General features: G+C 35.6%; 1 protein-coding gene across 1 annotated transcript in view; it reads right to left on the bottom strand.

Moving 5' to 3' along the window:
- The window catches only part of LOC114650764 (interleukin-1 receptor type 1-like), a 92,116-nt gene that overhangs the window by 5,247 nt on the left and 63,025 nt on the right, over positions 1 to 23,844 (bottom strand). Inside the window, exons 4-10 of the mRNA XM_028800601.2 lie at positions 22,568 to 22,823; positions 19,737 to 19,923; positions 18,140 to 18,305; positions 16,568 to 16,630; positions 14,787 to 14,916; positions 7,403 to 7,548; positions 6,184 to 6,327 (exon numbers count right to left, since the gene is read on the bottom strand). Of these exons, the coding sequence (XP_028656434.1) occupies positions 6,184 to 6,327; positions 7,403 to 7,548; positions 14,787 to 14,916; positions 16,568 to 16,630; positions 18,140 to 18,305; positions 19,737 to 19,923; positions 22,568 to 22,823 (1,092 nt within the window). The remainder of the gene's footprint in view (positions 1 to 6,183; positions 6,328 to 7,402; positions 7,549 to 14,786; positions 14,917 to 16,567; positions 16,631 to 18,139; positions 18,306 to 19,736; positions 19,924 to 22,567; positions 22,824 to 23,844) is intronic.

The following is a 23,844-nucleotide window of genomic DNA, read 5'->3' as shown; positions in this document are numbered from 1 at the left end:
GTAGTAGGTTTCTTCAAGGACCTCTCTGTATTTGGTTGCATTCATCCTTCCTTCAATTCTAGTCAATTTCCTCATCCCTACTGTTAAGAAGCACTCAAAATCATGATGCTGCCACCATCATGCTTTACTGTAGTGTTTGAATAAGGCAGGGGATGAATAGTACCTGGACTTTGCCCAAAAAGTTCAATTTTTGTCTTATAAGGCTAGAAAATCTTTTTCTTCATGTGATCACAGTCCTTTAAATGCCATTTGGCCAACTCCAAGCAGGCTGTGTCTTTGTCTTTTTCTCAAGAGTGTCTTCCGCATAGCCACTTTACCATAAATGTGTGATTGATGGAGTGCTTCTGAGATGGTCACCCTTCTAAAAGTTTTATCAATCTCAGCAGGAAACTTCTGAAGCTTTATTAAAGTGACCACTGGGTTCTTGTTCACCAAGGCCCTCCTTACCCGATTGCTCAGTTTGGCCAAACAACCAACGCTAAGAAGAGCCCTGGTATTTCCAAACTTCTTCCATTACATCATTATTGAGGTCACTGTGCTCCTGGGAACACTCAAAACTTTAGAAAAGTTTTTTTAGCCTTGCCCTGACCTGTGCCTCACTGAAATTTTATCATGGAGGTCTAAAGAGAGTTCCTTTGGACTTCATGGCTTTGTTTCTGTCCTTACATGCAATGTGAATTGTGGGATCTTACTTGCCTTTCAAAACAATCTCCAATTTATTCAATTAGCCCCAAGTGGACACCAATCAAGTACTAGACACCTTCTAGACATGCTTCAAGGAGACTTAAAGCAAACAGAATGCACCTGACCACAATGTAGCATTCCACAGCAAAGGCTCTGAATACATATAAATATAAGAGATTTCGGTTTTTGATATTTAACAAATTTGCAAACCTCTCTGACACCATGTTTTGACTTCGTTATGCGTTATTGAAAGTAGATTGATGGGTAAAAGTACAAATCTTTTGTAAATGTTTTATTTATGCAATTATTGTTAACCCCATGCTTATAAGAGCTAAAAATCATCATTTAGACCAGTTTTTCTCAACCTTTATGGCCTCTGGGACCCATTTTTACCAATTTATGTTGTTTGATTACATCGCTCCAATTGCAGAAAGCAAACAGCAAGGGAGAGGGGTCTCCTCTTAGTGAAATTATCATGATTAGAAACATGAAAAAAATTATTAGAGGCAGAGGAGAGATGCTTTTAACAGAAAGTAGGGTGGTGAGTGGGCATCTGCTTTGGTAATTGGCCAAGATACTGAGTGATTCTCAGGTCTGAAGGTACACCTTTAGAATGCTTATGCAAAGCTACCAAGACTATTTGCTTGAGGCAGCTGTCCACATGTGGATAAAGCCAGATATGTGTGGCACTATACGGCAGCTTTACAGAAGAAATATCAGTTTACTTATGTCAGCTGTCCATGTGCAGATTAGACAGACAGACAGACAGACAGATGTATTAATCCTGAAGGAAATTGTAGGTTTACAGTAGAAGATAATAAGAGCACAAAAATACTGTGGCCACCAGGGGGTGCTCTAGCTCCCCAAACACCTGACACAGAAAGGCTTGGACGCTAGTGCAGAAAACACGAGGCTTTTATTTGTGTCAAATTCTTCATACAAGAGCTTCCCACACCACAAACACAGTTCCAAAGCAGAACAAGGTAACACTTTGTCTTTTCTTCTCTTTCTTTTTCTCTTAGCCTCTTCACCTCCTCTCAGCAAGCTTTGTCCACCTCATCCTGACTCTAGCTCTTAGAGCTGTGGAAGGCAGCTCCTTTTAAGCTATCCCCGGAAGTACTTCTGGTGTCCCAAAGGCTTGGCCCGGGACCAATTCCAGGTAAGACCGGACCCACAGAACCTAACATGGCCGAGCCAAAGAACTCCAGTTTCCATGAAGCCCTGTGGGAAACCTTGGCACTGCTACAACCCAGTGGGACTGCCATCTAGCGGTCTGGAGGAGACAATGCCCTGTGCATGCTGTCTACCACTGCCCTTTGCAGCTGAGGGTGTCCCAGCTGTCTCTCACAATACATAACTTTAAGTATGCTTACAAGATACAAATATACATAATAACAAGATTTAACTATAAGTAAATTAACAAAGTATACGTATTTACTAAATATAAAGTGATTACAATTGCACATACATAAAATTTTACAGCACAAGACATCAGTCATTGGCACAGTGTCGCTATCTGTTAAGATGTCTGCATGTCCAGCTCAGTACCATTCAGTACAAGGGGTACAATACCACCTCAGCCGAGGGGTGAGCCATCATTATAGAGCCTGATTCTCGAGAGTAGAATTGACCTCACGTAATGCTCTTTGGAGCAAAGCAGTTGTTTCAGTCCGTTACTAAATACATTTGTCTGTTTAGCCATACAGTGGAACCTCGGTTCACGACCATAATTCGTACCAAAACTCTGGTCGTAAACCGAAGCAATTTCCCCCATAGGATTGTATGTAAATACAATCAATCCGTTCCAGACCATACAAACTGTATGTAAATATATATATATTTTTTAAGTTTTTAAGCACAAATATAGTTAATTAAACCATAGAATGCACAGCGTAATAGTAAACTAAATGTAAAAACACTGAATAACACTGAGAAAACCTTGAACAACAGAGAAAACTAACACTGCAATAGTTCGCGCTACAGCGCTACCAACCGCTGGCTAAAAACACTTTTTTTTAATGAGTTTTAAGCACAGGAAAAAAATGAACATTTGAAAAAATCCGTAACTTAACAAACCACCAAGAAAAGTAACATTGCAACAAGCACGCTACGAACCGATCGCTGTAAACAGAAGTGAAAACAAAATCAAGCCCAGTGCATTCTTTAACTGCCTTCCTACCTTATGCGTCCAGCTCTCTCTCTTGCGCTGCCTGTGTGTATGTGTGTGTCTGCGTGTGTGTGTGTGTGTGCGTGTGCGTGTGTTGCGTTCTCTCGCTCTCTCTCTCTCTCTCTCTCTCTCTTGCTCTCTGCACAGGAAATGCACAGGGAGAGACTGAACATGTACAAACAGAAAGGGAAACTGGCTTGTTTGTATACCGAGTGTGTGGTCGTGAACCGAGGCAAAAGTTTGGCGAACTTTTTGGTCATAAACCGATTTGTACGTGTACCGAGACGTTCGTGAACCGAGGTTCCACTGTACAGGGAATGAGAGTCCTTGTCAAAGACAGTAAGAAGCTTGCTGAGTGATGTTTGTTCTACCACTTCCTCCAATGAGTCCAGCCTGACTTCCAAGACTGAGCTAGCTTTTGTAATCCATTTATTTAATCAGTTGACAACACCTGCACAAATGCCACTTTCCCAGCACACTACTGCATAATAAAATTACACTCACCACTAAAGACTGGCACAACACACATATGAGTGACCTGCATACACCAAACAACTTCAGCCTCTTCATTAAGTAGAGACGACTCCGACTCTTCTTATATACAGCCTCTGTGTTGGTACTCTAGACAAACCTGTTGTTCAGATGTGCACTGATGTATTTATATGTACTCAACACATCCACATTTTTTCTATCAATGAGAATAATGTGCAGAATTGGCTTGACTCTCCTGAATGCTATGATTATTTCCTTTGTCTTACTTGTGCTGAGATGCAAGTAGTTTAATTTGCACCATTCAACAAAGTCTTTCAATAGTGCCCTGAATGAATTCTTCTGCCCTTGGCTGATACACTTCTATCTTAAATCTGTGGTATAAAAGCTGAACAGCAAGAAAGCCAATACAGTCCCCTATGGAACCCCTGTGCAACCCCATGCTAATCATGACAGCATTGGATACAAAGATCTTAAGCCACACAAACTGTGGTCTACCAGCTAGTAGTCCATTATCCAAAATACAGTGGTAGCATCAACCCTCATTGACCAGAGCTTTTCCTCCAGCAGTTTGGGCCGTATGGTGTGAACTGCACTAAAAACAATATCCTCACCACGCTACTCTCTTTCTCCAGATGGGAGTAGGATCTATTCAGCAGATAGATGACAGCATCATCCACCCCTATGTGGCCCTGCTAGACAAGTGAGCTAGTGTTAGCCTTTCGAAATTCTTTATAAGTGTGAGGTCAGAGCCAGCAGTCTATAGTCATTTAGGACTTTAGGCTGCACTAGCTTGCCCAGTACATTCCTTCAGTACATTAGGGTTAAATCCATCAGGTCTGGCAGCTTTATACTGAATGAGTTTCCCTAGTTATTGCTTCGCCTCGTCCACTGTCAATGTCAGTTCTATGTAACTGGGAGGTGGGCAGAATGGTGGGTGTAAGTTGTTGAAATAAAGCGGTACAAGTGGGGTATAATAAAGTAGCTATTCAGAAATTTAATTTCGCTTAAAGGAGGAGTTCACTTGTAGGTAAAGCTGTACACATGGGGTGGAATAAAGCAGATATACGTTTACATACACAAACACAGGCACACTCAAATTATAGTTAGCTATACCTATGTGGCATAAGTAAAGTAAACTAAACATAATTAACAGGTGAACTTCCACAAAAGTACAAATGCTTTTTCTGGGGCACTTTCATGTTCACCTTCAAGAACTCCAATCTCTAACCACTGTCCAAAGTCTTTTTGATGGGTTGTAAAGAGAATCTTAAATTGGCCTTGTGTGAGTATGAGTGTACACTGTGAAAAACTAGCATCATGTCCAGTGTTGGTAGCATTTACAGCTTTACAAGGTTAAAAGTAAAGGTTTTATTAAACGCAACAACATCCTGCTAGATGTACTAAATTTATAATAAATTATTGAAGGTTTTTCCTGGCCCATCATTTGCCACTCACTCAGTTCACATTTACTAATCCTGATGAGAGGCATGGAAGCACACTAAGGTGAGCAGACCAAAGTCATCAACCTGTGATGCCAAGTAACCCCAAAAGCACAGCACTGCACCCTCCTTATAGGCATGTGTAAGTTACAGTCTAATATTTTTGCATACTCATGACCTAAGGTGAAGGTAGACATGTAGACTTATCCATATCCATCCACTTCTGAAAAAAGATTAATTATGAATAGAATATGAGAGACAATGAGCTAAAGGTTAACTTACTTGGAGAATTTTTTCTTTTTTACTCTTGGCTTATCTTGTATTGTTTCATTACAGTATTCTGCTGTAAGGTTCGTTTTTAGTTAAAATAATGTACAAATGTCTTTGGTTCAAGAATAATTATAAAACAGAATCCATGCATTGTCCATCTGTCTCAGTTCTGATATTTTTTTTTTGCTTTTTTATATACTGATTACTCAAACTCTTTGATTGACTTGTGCCCAGTGCTGCTGGTGGAAGCGATGCCCCCCTGTGGCGCTGAATTAAAATAAACAGATATGAAAATGATAGACTGACTTCTCAATGGGCTGGCCCAGTATTGCTTAACTAATCTTTTAGTCTTTCAAACTCCCACTTCACCTTCTGTTCTATTGATCATTCAGGTAGCTGAATCGTTTCTTCTTACATTCCATATTCCCAGATTGCTTCAGACATCAGGAGTGCTACTACTAACTGTTCTTTTCAGTCTCACGTTAGGACTTAATTATTCTGAACATGAACAAACTGAATTTTGATGATTGATTTTCTTTTTTTTCTCATGTATTGTTTTTATTTATCTGTGTCATCGATTCTGATTTTAAGCACACTACATATCATACAAAGGCTACACACACTTTTAAACTGTTGTACCTATTACAGGGTGAGGAGAGCTGCAGCTTGTCATAGCAGCATGTCACTGCACCACACAATAAAGAGTTCATGATATATGGAAAAGGCTGAGTATTTTTAAAATGCAATGCATACACATGTAGTCCCACTCCAGCCCTATTTTAATCCTTCACAACTGAAACTCAAAACAAGGAAAAGAAACTGTATAAGGAAATTTGATATTAAAAACAGATAGCTAATAATAATAATAATATAATTCTTTGCATTTACTGTATATAGTGCTTTTCTCACTACTCAAAGCGCTCAGCAATTGCAGGTTAAGGGCCTTGCTCAAGGGCCCAACAGAGCAGAGTCCCTGTTGGCCTTCAATTGCCAGTGCAGATCCCTAGCCTCAGAGCCACAACTCCGCCTAGCTGCAGCATACAGGCCTTGAAACCTTCCTAACAGATATTTTACCCTCTGTAACACTAGTTATTAATGAAATATTTAAACATGCACTGAAAAAGTACCTACCTTGTTTTTTTCTAATGAGGTGACATGATTTTCTGTACCAGAGAATGATATCAATTTTGAAGAATTTATAAATAACTGCACTGATTATAGTGAATACTAGAATTATAGAAAAGAATACTCCAACATGAACCAAAAAGCTGGGTCCTAGACAAGAAAAAAAAAAGACACAAAATTATTACAGGTAATGAAAATGAGAATTTTGATCACTATTCAAATTTACTTTGTATGAACAGATCTACTGCAGTGTTAAGTTTATATGTCGTTGTAGTGTTACATGCTGTATATGGAGATACCGTACTCTATGCTGCTAACTGTAAGAACACCAACAAAAGTACAGACCTTCATTAATATCAAATTTTTTGCAAAACTTACCACTTTTTCAAATAAAATTATTAATTATTAAAATTATTATAAATTTAACATTTACTTTTTTATTAAAACGTCACTGCTGGAAAAAGGGGGCAGACAGGAAAGGAGGGACAATAGTGAAGTTGTCAGCACAGCTGCCTCACAGTTCAATTATTGCCAAGTCACTGTCTGGTGGCTGAACAACCTTCCAAATGTCTGTTTTTTATTCCTCATATATTCTTGTTTCTTGCTGAATGAAAAAGATTTGTCATTAAATTAATTTGTGTGTCCAAACCGGACTGACAGAAATGACTTTGGATGTTGTGTGAATTTGTCATGCAATAGACAGACCCACTCCAGAACTGGGTCCTGCTTTGTACCAAAAGCTACCTGACTAGGTTCTTGCTCTCCAGTGATGTAGCTGAAAAAGTGGGATTGGAAAATAGAAGGATAAATATAAAAAAATTATTTCAGGCAATTTCATGTGCAGACAAAATACTCTAATTTGTTAATTTTCATGAAATTTGTATTATTTTTTACTTTGTATAATGACCAAAAACTGATGCAGTTTATGCTGTTGACTCAAAGCTGCAAGGACCCAAGTTCATTCCCTGGACAGGTTAATGTTTAGGAACAGAACCTAATGAAATTTCAGCATTCTCTCTGTATTTTCAATAGGGCCTCTTGTACTATAGGCCAAAAGTCAATTAGTCCAATATATTCTGTTCATGTTAAGAATCTGTTTGATAATCTCTGATTCCCCATAACCAACAAGCACCAGATTATATTCAAAACATGAGTGGTGGACAGAGAATAGTCACCTTTATGAGTCACAAAGATTAAGAATTAAGCTTTGGAAAATAGAACTTACTAGATGGCTTCAGTCTGAAATATCCTACAGAGTGTCCTTTTCCACTGATTACATGACAGCTGAAGTTTGTGTAAAAGTCAATTTCTTTCACCTCTGTAATTATAAGCTGAACTTGCTGGAGCTTTCCACCTGACACTGGTTTTTCCCTTTAATAAAATATACAGAAAAGAATAAAGCAAATATGATGTGAGATCAAACAATTCAGCTTATGCCCAATAAAAATAAAACTATACCTATTACATATTATCATCAGAAGACTGCTCATGAAAATGCAGTTAAGTATTTTACATGCAAAAATGGAAAAACAACAGATAAATCATTTCTTGTTTGGCAAAGCATTTTTAATGTCTTTTCTAATTGGGTTTCTGCTTGCTTCCTTTCTTCAGATTGTACTTTTTGATAATAATCTTTTCTTGTGATTGTTTTTTCATGTTAGATCAAATTTTTCAAATTTTATTGTATTCTATGCAATGTATAGAATATAGCTAAAATTAAAAAGCTCAAGAGTACTCCTCTAAACCACACCTTTCATGTAGGCTATTCTTTGTTGATTAGAAAATTCTTTGTCAGTTCCTGCTCAAGATGCCCAACTATCACAATTTAGCCAGGACTCAGCCCAATGGCCACTCGTTTCAGTCTGGGCCGCACTGTTAGCTCGTCAAGCATTAAGTAGCTGAGGATTTCCCTCATTATACCTTAAAATTACAGAATTTCCAGCAGTATGTGAAATACCCCATTGGTTTTATTACTTTTCACACATGCAAACTTTGTTTATTTAAATTATTAAATATGACTCAGTAATTATAAAATCTTACTCTGATACTGAATATGCAATAAATCAGTGTTGGCTGGGATTTGCTCCAGCAGACCCCCGTGACCCTGTGTTCAGATTCAGCGGGTTGGAAAATGGATGGATGGATGTTATTACTTAGGATGTGCATATCTTATGTAGAATAAAATAGACCAGTGTTTCTTAAACTATGGGTTGTGAAAATGTTGGAGATGGGTCATCACATACTTGTGTAGAAAACGTAGCCTTCTATTTGGTGTTTTATTTGTTGCTGCAGTATGTGATCCTAGCTGTGGCCTTAAATATACTGTTGACTGATCACAGAGAGCTTTAATTTCTATGATACGAAAATAAATTATAATAAATATTCCCTAGGACAATGCCAACCTCTTTTACACATGTGAAACAATAAAAATGAAGTGACTGACAAGTAAAGACAAGTATAAGAAAAAGGGACAGAGGTTGGAACGAAAGACAAGCTTGTGAGGTGAAGGGATCAGATGTCAAAACGAAAACAATGGCTATGGCAGAAGGAAATTAAAATTTTTTGGGGTGTTGTGAGGGATGAGTGAATAGAGTGGAGATATATATTGCTGTGCTAGTGTTGTATGCTAAATGCAGTTTCATTGGCAATTGAAAACTGTTTGGAGCCGCATTGCGTGTTCAATGTTACAGCATACATCAAGTTTAAATCGGTTACTGACTTGAAAAGAATATTTTGTTTCAATTCTTTCTTGTAATCCTATTTTATAGTTTTATAGTAGTTTAATAAATGTCACTCTGCTGTGGGACCTTTGAGATTTTTAAGAACGCCAGAAATAATCAAAAGGGTGAAACAAACTATAGTGTGAAGACCTCTAACGTTCAGCACATGGTCAATCAGAAGCATTAAACCTTTCAGACTAGACTGTTTGCTGAATTCTTTATCAAGATTTATCTGATCACCTATATAAAGTACAAATACCTCATAATAGTGTTAGGAATATTTTAACTATGCAACTCAATTTTATTGATTTATTAAATGAAAACTGTATTATGCTGAACAATTTAAACAACTCATTTAGAAGAATTGTGGAGTTTATTTGAAAAGGTTATTTAAAAAATAATGTTATTTAAGACAAGGTAAATAAACCACATTGATTAATTCCTTTTTCACTAATTTTTTCCATGTCCAGTGCCACGAACATGGTAACTAAGTTAAGTGCCTATTCATACCATCCTTTTCACAAATAATCATATTCTTGTTCTCGCAGCTTTACTGAAGTTTACACTACGCACTTACAGTCATGTGAAAAAGTAAGTACATCCCATGAAATGGTTTTTTAACATATCAACATCTGATCTTCATTTAAATAGTTTCTCTAGATAAAGGTGATACAATATAAAAAAGCATCAGGCCACATTTCCATTTTGCAGACCATTCATTAATTTAAACAAACCTAGATGCAAACATTGCACGTGTGAAAATTATAGTTCTCATTACCTCAAATAACTAAAATTAGAATCATGTGCACCAGATCAGTTGGCAATGACTAGCATATCACCAGAGAGGATCTTGGAGTAGCCTGTCTTATTTAAACCTTAGATGTTTAGTTTAGTTTGATGTTTCTTGCTAAAGTGTGTATTATCATCATGCCTAGATCGAAAGAGCTATCTGAGGCCTTCAGAAAGAAGGTTATAGATGCCTATGAGTCTGGGCCAGGGATTACACAGATCTCCAAGTAATTTGAAATTAACTACAAGTGGAAAAGATTTCAAACAATAGCCAACTTTTTCAGGCCAGTCTCCCCTCTCAATTTCAACCCAAGAGCAGAAAGCAAGATGTTGAAAGACGTCTCTAAGAGCCCCAAAATCACAGGACCTACTACAGATACCTCTTACCACATGTAATGTCTACTATTAGAAAGAGGCTGCACAAATTGATATACCAGGAGAAGACCTTTGTTGTCCAGAAATTACATCAGGGCAAGACAAAAGTTTGCCCATGACTAACTGAAAAAAGAACAGGATTTCTGGAACAATTTGCTCTGGACAGAAAAAGCAAAGATAAAGTCATTTGGCTAGAGTAACTACTTTAGTGAAAACCAAAGACAGCATTTGACTAGATGAACCTGATGCCAACTGGTGGTGGAAATATTGTGGTTTGGGGCTGTCTTACTGCATCAGACCTGGGCAACTCACTATCATAGAATCCACTATGAATTCTTTTTTGTACCAGAGGATGCATTGAGGATAATGTGTGACCATCAGTAAGAACTGTGAAGTTCAACTCAAAGGGTCCAAGCAATATGACAATGACTCTAACATGCCATTAAATTCACCAAGGAATGGCTGAAAAGAAACAAATGGAGGACACTGAAATGGGAAAGCCAAGCCTGGATCTGAATCTGTTGGAGGACTGGAAACAGTATAGTACTGTGCAGGCAAGACGCCCCTCAAACACTGTAGAGCTGAAATAATTCTCTGTGGAGTAAAAGGGAAAAGCTTTCCACCAATTCATGCCATAGACTGGCAGATAGCTTCAGGAAATGCCTTGTAGTTCTAGTTCTTTCTGACAAAGGGGGCAATACCAACTGTTGGAGCCTTTTTATAGACAAAAATGGCATATCTGTTCATTTTTAATTAAATAAGTCATTGCAAAGCTGCATTTTCAGTTTTTTTCTAATTGCATCACCTTTATCTAAATATACTGTTTTAATTAACTTCAAATCATCATATGTACACATACAGTATGTTAAACAAAATATGATTACACTGGTCAAAATATTTTTTCACTGAGCAATTAAGGGTGTTTAAAAATATCTTTTTTTCATGCTATTTTTAGAAATGTTCTCAGACGTTTTCTATCTTCCATGTGTTATTCCTTTTTTAGGCCAAATATTTAGTAAGGACAGCAAAAATGGTACACACCTTGATGAGATGCTCCCAGCAGATATATCTAGCATAAAAATACAGTATATACAGTATGTATAAATTTTATTCATTTGTCACTAAAATGCTTGCATGACAGACAAATTCCAATTAGATATTTGAATTTAGCACGATAAAAAAAGTTACCTTTCATTATCCAGCATTGTTTTATTAACAATATAATTTCTTTCCACCTCTTTCTTTCAGTCATATTCATGTGAGAATATCTGTGGCTCTGCTGTCATTATGGTAGTAATCCTCATCTTAGGTCCCAGTATTATTATCAGTTTTCTTGTTTGGGTCCTCTCAAATCAAACACAGATATACCCTCTGCAAATAAAAGCTATGCCACCTTGTATAATGCAAGCATCAAAGTACAGCATACACTTTTTGTGACGTGTAGACTGGGATGTTGCATGTGAACGTCCACTGTAGCTCTGCTGTAGTCTTTGCTGAATGACAACTCGCTTTAAAGTGTTCACTTTCTACTGTCAAACTGCACACTCTTGGCGGTTGCTGGGAAATTAAGTCCTTTTTGGAGCTCTGCCAAAGGTTTACTGCATTATCAGGTTTGTCCTCATATAGACAGAATGTCCTCAGATAAACTTTGCCACAGTCACCTGATTGCTGCTTTATGAGAATATCTGCTTTATCTAGTCCCAGACTTTTGACAGGTCACTTTTCTGCAAGTGTCCTCTTTTTAAATAGATGCTGACATTTTATATTACATGTCCGTTTTGTATATCTTCCCCATTTGTCAAGGGCACTCTCTTCAACACCCTAACCTAATACTTTTCTGTGCTGCTGACTAGTTAATGAAGAGTGCATTAATTCGAATCTGGAGACTTGGAAACTTTCAGTAGAGGGCACTATTAGCAGATACCCTGGCAGGACAGACATGTTCACTAGTACAGTTTATGACAACATTCTTTTTTTCTAAAAACAACTTAGAAATTCTGATCACTAAACATATTTTAGAAAAAAATGCATTAACAGTATGTGATAAAATGTAAGTATTCACTTTCAGGTACGTTTATGATTTTTGTTTATTGCTGGCAGGAGCAGGTGCAATTGTCCTAGTGCCCATAGTTAAAGAAACACCACTGGCCTGGGCTCCACCAAAGGCCACTGACTCCATACTTTTCTTTTCTTTCTTTTAAATGTTTCATAAAGATCTGAGCAAAAATTGGAACTATTGGTTACAGATGTGTCCTTTTCTTAGCCACTTTAACTTTCATGGATGTTTTAATTACCATAATTATAGGGAATATAGGTGTATGGATGGCAATGAATTTGTACTTTTTTGTGAATTTTACTATTAAAGGAAAAGTTTGGTATTTTTTCAAGGCTACGTAATGTACTCAAAATCAAGGTATAGTTAGCCACAAGAAATTGCTCTCTAAAAATTAAGTTTTAAAAAATGCTGAATCTGTTCTTGCATTTTAAAATTAGGTTGAAGAGGAAGGAGTGTAAATGGGAAATCTAAAGTATTAAAACTTAGTAAATATCTCCTCTTTGAAGTGGCAAAGATTTCAATTTAAGAAAACGTGACTTCCACAAATCTGAGACATACTTATGACAACAAAACTAACCTTAAAGTAATACATTTTATCACAAATTCTTCATACTATTTTATTGAGGGAAGGATATGTGTCCTATTCGCTTGTCTTCTCACAGCGGCTATCGTGGGAGGAGTTTTGACATTCTCCACAGATGCATCACCAATTAGCATTTTAGCCAAAGCTTGACTCTAAATATTATCCTGATTTAGTCTTTGGTCAAGTGTGCACATAACATTTCCATTGTACTTTTTGCATATGACAATAAATTACAGAACTGATTACACTACAACATATATATATATATATATATATATATATATATATATATATATATATATATATATATATATATATATATATATATATATATATATATATATTTATCAAAAGCTTAGATTTTTGAAATGCCAAGAACACCTGCTTGTCAAGACTAAGTTCACAATGCCAGTCAACACTCAGTATTTTGCACTTTCTTTGGCGGGTCACTTGTGCAACATAATAAAAGTAATCTGAGGAAATGAAAAAGGCAGATAATACAATACAGATAAACCACGATAAAATAGACTGAAGCACCACAAACCAATTATCAAATTTTGCTTTTGCAGAGGAAGTGGTAGTAAGATGACAGCTGAGGACAGTGTTGTTGAGTGAGTAGAAGTGATTAATAAAAGATGGAACAGTGTTATTGACAAAGTAAAAGTAATTAATAATTTTCAGTTTCTTCTTGGTAGACATTTACTTAAGCCCATAATATTTTTGCGGCCCATGATAAATGTAACTAGAGCACTAACAGGTGTTTTAGATTTGTCTAGGATCTTCTTCAACCCACATAGCAAAAGACTCGATGATCATAAGTGTAACATTTTGTTGTGGTAACTGTCGAGCTGTCTACAGAACAGAGACAGCAATTCACATCTGTGCAGCAACAAAAGTGTTTGTGAGGTAAAAAGATATACTAGAGGCAACCATATTCCTGGGACTGAAAGGTTGCAGGGGAGAGAGATGAGGAGTGCATTGAGATGAATCAAACAGCCATTCACCCTTAAAAATGGTTGAATGGTTGAATCTCATTATTTGTGAATTTCCCCTTGGGATTAATAAAGTATCTATCTATCTATCTATCTATCTATCTATCTATCTATCTATCTATCTATCTATCTATCTATCTATCTATCTATCTATCTATCTATCTATCTATCTATCTATCTATCTATCTATCTATCTATCTATCTATCTATCTAAATGTTTTGCTTTTTATTTTTAAAATGACAAGAATACGAAAACTCAAAATGTGGATCAACATTCAATAACACTCTTGGCCTGCAACACTGACATATTCAGTCATTTTTAAGGATTTTGGTTTTATGTTTGGACTCCAGACTTTTCATTTTAAAATGCAAGAACAGGATAGGTATTTTTTCAAATTTTATCAAACGTGCTCAGCTTTAGAATGCAATTTAACCATGATTTTGAAGAAATAACTTTGACATGAAAAATATCAAAATTATCCATCAAGTTGTTTAAGAATACATTTTTAAAATCCTGTTTGTTCTGCTGTTAACATTTTGAAGAATTGTGATTTTATTTGTAGAGTGAGTTTATTACTATAGTTAGTAACTTTGAAGAGCTACCCAAAAAGATGATCCTGTTAACTTAATTGGCCATATCAAATTGGCCCTGTTTGAAGATGGATGTGTTGATAAGTTCTTGCAGATTTTGTGATTGACTGTCCTTTTTGTGGTCTTGTGCCCAAGTTTGCCAGGGTAGGCTTCAGCTCCCAGCAACCCTGAATGAGTTCGAGAATGTTATGTGAAAAGCTATTTGATAAACTTGAAAGTCTAGAGGCTATTGGATTAAAACCCCAAGACTTCTAGTTTAATTTCTTGTCACTTAACCTGTTTGTACTCCAGTTGTTTTTAAATATACTGTGTATAAAAATTGGAAACTCCTGATTTGTAAGTCATTTCAGATTAAACTCATGAATATGATTTAATGAGCATAATAAGTATTTAAAGCATATATTGGCATTTCTCAAAATTGAGGAAGGAAGGTGGCATGTCATTAGAATAAATACATTTAAAATTACACAAAAGCTTGTACTTTAAATAAATCAGATACGCACGACATGTTTCCTGCTGTGAAGCGACTTGGATCAATAAACTCTGTCTCGTTTACAACCCAGTATATATTACTAAGGGGGCTGGCTGGAAGATCCCCTATAAAAACTTCACAGTAAACACTGAAGTAAGAGCCTGCAAGACAAAAAAATAAATAAAAAGATTTAATGTTTGCTGTATGAATCTGTCACCATCTATTTTACTACAGGATACTATACCTGAGCACTTACTCCTGAAGCATTATACATTTTCAAATTCAAACTAAGTTTTCCCAAAATACTGATTTTTTTCATTTTTGTAAATTAAGTACAGTTCCTTACAATTTTGAAAGAATGTGAAATGTTTTTGACATGCCTTTTTTTGCCATGGTAACAATGGATTGCAGTAAGAAATGTGACACCAATATGACACAGGAAGGCTATGTCTACATTGTACTCTGCACATCAGCAAGGACAGACAGAGAGTCGCTGCAGGCTAGAGTGCTTAATGATATTGAAAGGTTTTAATAATAAGAAAGACATCCAACGTGGTGGAAAGTTACGACATACCCTACACTAGTCCAGCAGAGCAGCTGGGATTTTTGCTCATCTTGTTTCCACCCAGTGCTCGTCCATCCATTAAATGTAGTTTCCCATAGATAAATACAGTAATACGTCAGTTAGAAAATTTGATGTGTACCAGAAGAGTTGTTTGTTATAAGAAAGTTTGTTATCTGAGGTAGATTTACTGTATCAAGCCCCTGTTCTGAGGGTTGTGGGGGCTAATGCCATGTGACTTCTCCTTTCTTGGCCACCCTCAAACACTGTTGCCATTGCCTTACTTTTTCACAGCCCCTTCCTTGTAGCTCCACAGGCTCTTATCCACCTCATCCACTATCTTCCTTATTGATGCTACTGGTGATGAGTTGCTCTTCATTTGAGGTCAGATATAACACCATTTACCTCACTTTTCCCACCTGTACGAGTTAATCCATGCGAGGATCCTTAAGGAGACTCACAGGTGGTCAAGTACCCAGGCCAATGAACTTTAGTGGAGGAGCGCCTCTGAAGTACTTACAGGTGACTGTTCTCCAGCTCTCTCTGCTTTCTGCTGGCTTCTTTCATGACCGGGTGTTAACCCCATTGATTCTACTCCATGGTATTCCTTTTTTCCAGCTTTTACTTTCTTTATCATCTGCATTCAGGATTCTAAAGATGTTTTTTTACGTTTTCATGATATACTAAACAAATTTTATTTATGGCATTCTGGGCAATGTATATTACTTTATACAAAATATTAATTTGGTACTTGTGAAATAATTAAGCACTCACATACAACAAACAACAACTACTCTGTACCAGGAAGTGCTTTAGTGCTTTAGTGTCAGTTGCTTGTGAGTTGCTATTGTTTATTTTGGTAGTGGGTCAGGGTGGGTTGCAATTGGGTCACTGCTCCAACAATCACACTCAATTTTTCTCCATGATAACACTCGATTTATGAATGGGGACGCAACTCCAACAATCAAGCTCTAATTACCAGGGGTACCCCCTTTGGTAGGTTACAAAAACACTTATGTAAATGGTGAAAAGTGGATTACAACAAACAAAAAGGTTGAGAAACTCTGCTTTATTGGACAGGTTCTTTAATCCGGGTCTGAGCCATAAATAGCACATTATATTCTGACATTGTTATAAAGGAGCTTCGTTCTCAGAAGATTTGTCAACCAAAGAATTATTTATATATGATATATCTTAAACTTTTTGGCATTGTTTTAGTTGTGTAAAGAAAATATTCACAAAGTACTTACCAAGCCTGGTTTCAATTGTATTATTAGAAGGGGAAACAACCAATGGCTGTAAATAATAATCATCTAAAAAAATAGGCAAAGAGTTAAGTCAGTTATTTTTATCTTGCCAACGTTCATTCACTGCACAGCTTTATTTCTACTCATACAAGTACTCCCTATACTGTTTATTAGTGTTTTTGATATGACAAAAGGCTTTTTCATAGAGTCCTCATTATGAGAGATATTATTACTTTGAATCAAAGGGTTATATACCAGAATAACTCAATAAATACTGTGACAAAGGGCCTATAAAGTGAGATAAGCATGATCTAAAATTTTAATATAAAATGGCCATCATCTAGCAACCTACAAACATGAATAGTTCATTAGGACACAGTGCCATCCAGGATTGCTTTATGCCAAATTGCTTCAGATAGACTTTAGTCCTTGCTACCCTGAATTGGATAAGTCGAGTACAGAAAACAGACGGATAGATTTAACTGTACAGGTGCTATACACAATTCTTTAAATCTGAAAATGGTTTATTTAAAGAGATTAAATTCGCTAATCCTGTACTGTGCAAGAGAAACTACTGGATTTGTGTCTGGAACTGACAGGCTTTATTGACGGGCTAATCTAAGTAACAGTCAAATCTAGTTCAGAAAAATATCTTACATGGTGTGATTGAATGTTTCAGTCAAAAACGTGAATGAGCTATAGATCTGTGTACAGAAGCTCACTGGGATTCATATACAATATGTGGATCTCACATAAGTCCTCTATTACATGGAGCTAAAGGGTGGATACTGGGGGATCATCAGTCTTCATTGCTACTGTGAAGAGCCAATTCAGCATTTTTCTATGGACCCACTAAAAAGTGTTACATGTAGGAAAAGTAAAGAAAATTCAAACCTTAGTAAAATACAGCAATATTGTAGAATGTATCTTATTAAATTAAATATACTACAGTGAAAAATATGTTTGTGTCATTGTTATAAAACACTTCTGATATAGTTATGATATAAAATGTAACTATAACAAATATTTTGCTATATTTTTACTTTCTTTTTATTATAGCTTTCATTTTACTTAAATTAACAGAAGGCATTCAGTAACCCTTGACAAAATATTTCACATTAACAATGAATTACCAAATTCTAAAATAATTTGTTTTAACTTCCTGAGAGAGATTTCCAGTTGAAGGTAATGTACTGTATGATCTTACTTTCCCACTGAGTTATGACAGGTAGATTAGGATTATTCCAGTAAGCAAAAAGAGGTTTTTGTGCAAGCAATGTGGTTTAGGATACCACAGTAGACATTCGCTTAGACAATTCTTTCCCATTTGACATTACTACAGATATTGCTGTTAAGGGGTTGGGCGAGATAAGGGATTGGGGGCACCCTGAGAAATAAAAAAAAAATTAATCATAATGTATTTGCTCAGAATGCTGCCATTACCATTGGTGATGTAAACTTTTAACATACCATCATTGACTACTATACTTTATGAGATTCTCATTAGTTTAATAAAGCATTTTTAATTTTTTTATTATCACATTTTTCTTTTAGAAAATGTAAGATTTGAATTACCTATCACATTTAAGTCTATGGTCCTTGTTGCTTTGTATTCAGTGCCATTCAGCCGAAATGTTATTTCACAAGTGTAAATCCCAATGTCCTCCAGACTGACACGTTGAACCAAAAGTTTGTTTCCATAAGAAATAAATTTGTCATCGTTTTGAATTGCTTTACATTCCTGTCAAAAATTAAGAATAAAAATGATAGGAGTTATTCAAAACATTTCCACACGTTTTAATTTCAAAGTATTTTTTATGAGGTATCTACTCTGGGCATGTGTGCATTGGCAGAATTAAGAAGAGGAATGTCTTCCTTGAAGGGATGATTATACTGCCGGCCACAGGATTTTTTGCAAAACTGTAGAGACTTGTATATTATTTGCCTTTTGCGCATGTAAACAGCTTTCAAACTGAACAAAGCACAATTTAGATGCATAAGGTAAGCAACATAATAAGTACCACGAAAAGCAACTCCTCTATGTTCACTGTGATAAAATAAGATTTTTTTATCCGTGAAGGATGACCAATCAGGGAACGAGGTGCTGTAATGAGCAGTTCTAATTAATGAAGGGCCGGGTAACATGTACAAACCAACAGAGCACAACTGGAGTCTGCTTTTCTAAAGCTCTCTGTTTGCATCAACCCACAATGAAATGCCAACCCAGAGTTTTCAGAACTATACGCCTCTGGAGAGCATTTTTAAAAATCATTGTTTTTAGGGGTTAGAAACACCAGGGTAGTGTGGAAATAGTCAAGTCTGCCGGTTTAGTGTCCTTTTGCTGGTGACCTTGCAATCAATGAACCATTTGCTGCAGAGTTGTGAACTTAATGTAATTGCACATCTAGTAATTTTGTCAAAGAATAACAAAGAATTGCTATGCAATTTTGTGGGCAGAGGTGTTAAATTAGCTGAAATTCACAACAGTTTCTGTGCTAAATATGGCAATAATGCATAATACTCCTCAATAAAGTATATATAAATGAATAGAGATGTTAAAAATGGACAAGTGTGAATGAGATACCTCTGTGGAAGTCATCAACATCAACCACTAATGATAAGGAGAGAAGCAAGAGCCATTTTCATAAACAAAAAATTCATGATAGAAGACACTGCATTATAACCAAGTAGCAATCAAGGTTCAGTAATGATGAGGGGGCAGGAAGTGGTTTTGCAACTTAACCAAACAGCTATTTTTTTCTAAATACATTCAAAAGCTTGCAAACAGGTATTATAAGTGTACTGCAAAGCAGAGACACTATTATAGGAAGTACTTCATTGGAAAGGTCTCTTACATAAATTAAAATATCGTGAAAAATAAAGTTCATTAACTTCTTGAAGATCCCACTTTATTCCACCATGCCTTGTAATTCAACACCATTATTACATTAATAGTGAGTGTAATATTAATTGGATTTTAATATGTACAGTATATACAATAAAGCAATTTCCACTTGTAACATTTATGGTTCTAACAACATTTTTGCGGGAGCCCTTAATGCAATTGGAATAAACAAAAAGAGTATTACTTGAAAACACTCTTGATTTCAATTTTTAAAATAAAAAAATGCTTTCTTTAGAAAGGAAATCCATCTTTTCCCATTCCATTTACCTTGTACCAGTGTATAGTATGTGCTTCTGATCTCTCTATAAAGGTCTTCACATCAGAGCAAATAATGTTACCATTAGGTAAAGTTTTCAGTTGTTGCAAATAGACCAGACTATCGTGGATGCAATGATTTCTTCTTTCTTCGTGAACATTTACAAATATAGCTTGTTTAATGCAATTGACAGAATTTCTATTTCAAAAGAAAAAAATGTACATTGTAAATATTTGCATCATAAGCATATTGGAATATAGTACAGTACATCCATATCACTGAGACGTTTATGCGTTAGTCAGCAAGAAATTAGCATTTGTAAACAAATATAGTATTACATAAGACATTAATGTCGATGATTTGGTACAAACATGTAGCATGTTGATGAGGACATGCAAGTAAGAATTTTACTGTACATGTGCTTATAATCTATAAATATAAAAGTCAATGTATGTGTGTATGTATGTATGATCCACCATCACTTCCAAACAGCTGGAGCGATTTTCATGAAACTTGGTACACATGGTTCTCATTGGTCGACTAAAAATACTGTAGGGAGAAATCAGCCCTAACCCACCCCCTTCTGAGTAGGGTGGGGTGTGATCTTATGGTCTTGTATGCATGTTATTATCCTTTTGACCACCAGAGGGCGAACTGGAGGCGACTGCCCGTATTCTTTATGTTTGAGCACCACCGTGCCCTTGTTCCTTTTCAAATTAAATACAGCTGGCCACTTCCGAGCGTCAACTAGATGATAACATACATACATACAAGACCACAAGACAAGCACATTAGCAAGCTTTCATTGTTTGTTAATTTATTTTTTTTTTAAAGTTGTGTTTTTTTATTATATTTTTCTCAAACAATTAAAAAAAACACTTTATTTCCCTCCCAGGCAGCGCTGGGTATTTTAGCTAGTGATCCTCTAAACTTTTAAAAGGGTAGATTCTCCTGCAAACTTTGAAGAAAATGCTTGATCAAAGAATGATGACAAGTTGACCATGTTTCTATGATCACAAAGTAATTTATTAATTGGTTATAGTATTCCTTGCTTAGGACATATGCACTACCTTCCTTGTTCATTCATATCTATTGTAATTTTAAGTTAAGTGTACGTAAGACCTCCAAAATAAGTGCAGTGCAGCCTTCCAATGCTACCTGTTTCCAAGACATTTTGCATTATAAAAAAAAACAAAAAAAAACTTAGTTAACCTTATATAAGACTAATTAAGACTGAGAGTTAAATTCTAATAATTGTAAAGGGAACATATCTGGCATCTCTCCATACACAGAATTAAGAAGTAATTTAAAGACAACTCAAAAATGCATACAGGATAGAAAATAAAAAGAAATCAACTAAACATAAGCAATATTCCTATTAAGTGGCTTATCTTATTCACTTGCTAAGCTCCCAAGTATCACAAAGAATTGACATCTTATCATGAATGTCTCTCTCTCTTTCTGTCTGTAGACTCAGGCCATTAAAAACATACCCTTCTCTCCTCCCAAACTCTAGATTCAAAGTTTCCCTGAAGATATTTATACAATCTTGCAAAATCACTTCTGAGGTTGCTCCTTGTGGCTATGTGAGCACATAATAAGAACTCAGTCTAGCCACCCTTGGGTTCCTGATTTCTTAGCATACCATGATCCTTAAAAGGCTCTCTCAGGCAGCTTTCAAGCTATCTGCTTTAAAAAAATAAGGGCTAATGTTGCTGTTGTTAAAAACTATCAATGACAACAACACAGAATACCTGTCATCACGATGTACCCCACATAAACTAGCTAGAAAAAGAAAATCTTTTGGTACTAGCCATTTCTACACTCTTAATTCCCAAATGTCCATTTGCCCTTTGCATCTCTGTGGAACTCTCCAGCTTTGTCTGTTTGTGACTCCATTATTTATAATGTGTGTATCTCACCTAAACTTTTCTCCTTAAGTTTGAAATCTGTATTTCTTAAATTTTATTCTTTAAACAGGAACATTGAACTTCCTGTACTGATGATGACTCTACTGCTATCAGTTCTTACTTTTCATTAATTTCTAAGTAAATCAATACATTGTATGTTTACAAAGAAATTTGCTGGCTCTTCTGTGTTTTCCAGTAATTCAATATAAATCTAGCTTGAATTCTATCCCAGTTTTATATTGTATTCTACTTAGGTTTCTAAAATACCTTGAGAAGGTCACTATATGAACTAAATTAAATTAAAAAAAACAAAACAAAACATTTAAGCTGTTTTTGTAATTTAGGCATTCAATAGACATTGGTTATTTTTAGGAAATGCCCATGGTTTAGTCACCAGCCATAATAAAACTTTAAATAGATAGTTGTAGATAGATAGATAGTAATCCATGGCTTGTTGTTAGCATAGCAGCGTACAGTTATATATACCAAATAGATAGATAGATAGATAGATAGATAGATAGATAGATAGATAGATAGATAGATAGATAGATAGATAGATAGATAGATAGATAGATAGATAGATAGATAGATAGATAGATAGATAGATAGATAGATAGATAGATAGATAGATAGATAGATAGATAGATATACCAAAGTGATCAAATATAGAATTTATAGATTCAGTTAGTTGGCACTCTGAAAATAATATGTGTCACACATTATTTAAAATAAATTAGAGGAATACTTGACGGTAAAGGTCATAGTCATAAGAAAGGTATTTGCCATATGTGGAAATGTTTCATATAATGGGTGTACAAATAAAAGAGGTTTTTTTTTAGATCAAGTTAAAATTAGTTGAACAAATTATCTGGATTATTTTGAATAAAACCTAATTTACAGATCAAACATGGTCCATATGTGGTAGATAATACCTGAGAACACAAACGTAATGGCCATTGTCAGTTAGTGAGGCTGGAAGAAACCAAAGCAGCTCATTTTGTGCACTTATTGTGGATTCTCCTGAGGTGTACTCCTCTCCTGTCTCATTTTTATACCAGCTGATGTTGTACTCTGAGCCTGCAAAGCTTTTTAAGATAAGAGGATCCAGCAGTGTACAAGATAGCACCATAGCTTCTCCTTCTGCCACAAAGAAGCGATGAAAGTCCACTCCAAGGTCTTTGCAGGAACCTTAAAGACAAATAAAGAGATTTGCATTTATAGAAAAAAGTTGGAAAAAACAATGGAGTGATGGATGTATACTGCCATTACTACTGCAATCACAAAAAACAGTACCAAGTATCACATTTAAAAAGATAACTTTTGAATTATTGGCTAAACATTCTGAGACACACTTAAAGGAATGAAGGCTAAAAAATAGTTATTGTCAAATACAAAGCAAAATAAAAAAAGATTCTGTTCAGTCTGAGTCTACATAAATGCAAGGTAAGGTATAATCTGACTCTCTCTGTACATTTCTTAATCTCACCACATGTATTCATTCTGCAAAGACAACCCAATTTCATCAGATTGAGCTGTAGGAAATCCAATCAACAAAGATAATAACAAAAATATAGGTTAGCGCAAATTAAGTCCTAAAAAGATGTTCTACAAGAATACCCAATTCTATGTGTCCTCCATCTGGTCAGTGGCACTAAAACTGAATGATGTTTCTCAGTTATTTTCTCCCAAAAATACGACCATACAAAGTGTTTCCAAACTACAAATTTCCATGCACCTGTTGAAGCTGCACCTCTTCACAAAGCATCCTGGGACTGCTTAGGTTTTAGGTTCTGATTTCTTCTGCATACCTGCAATTCTATGGATCCAATCAAACAGTTAAGGAACTTTGGTTATGTTGGAGTTCTGTTTTTTTATCTGGCCTTGTCTCTAACTGTACCCCTCTGTAACTTGTGCTCTACTATAAATTTTAATTATTTTATTTGTTAATTTGATCAATTTTAATCACTCATATTATATGCAAACAGGTTTGTTTTATGAGTTGTCTAAGATAAAGGTGTCTGCTACATAAAGGATACTAATATATTATAAAAGTCCAAGCAGAACATACCATGTATGGTCATGTATAAGTCAGGTCTTGAAACCCAAAAAATCGATCATAAAATCTATAATTCCGTTCAAAAATGCGACAGTTAATTATTTTTTTTTACATCTTCTTGCCTCCTCCAATCTCACATCAGTTTCTCAGATG

Source organism: Erpetoichthys calabaricus, chromosome 4 (genome assembly GCF_900747795.2).
Source record: "Erpetoichthys calabaricus chromosome 4, fErpCal1.3, whole genome shotgun sequence".
Taxonomy (NCBI): Eukaryota; Metazoa; Chordata; class Cladistia; order Polypteriformes; family Polypteridae; genus Erpetoichthys; species Erpetoichthys calabaricus.
The sequence above is the reverse complement of the archived record's forward strand: the minus strand, read 5'-3'. Positions and strand labels throughout refer to the sequence as shown.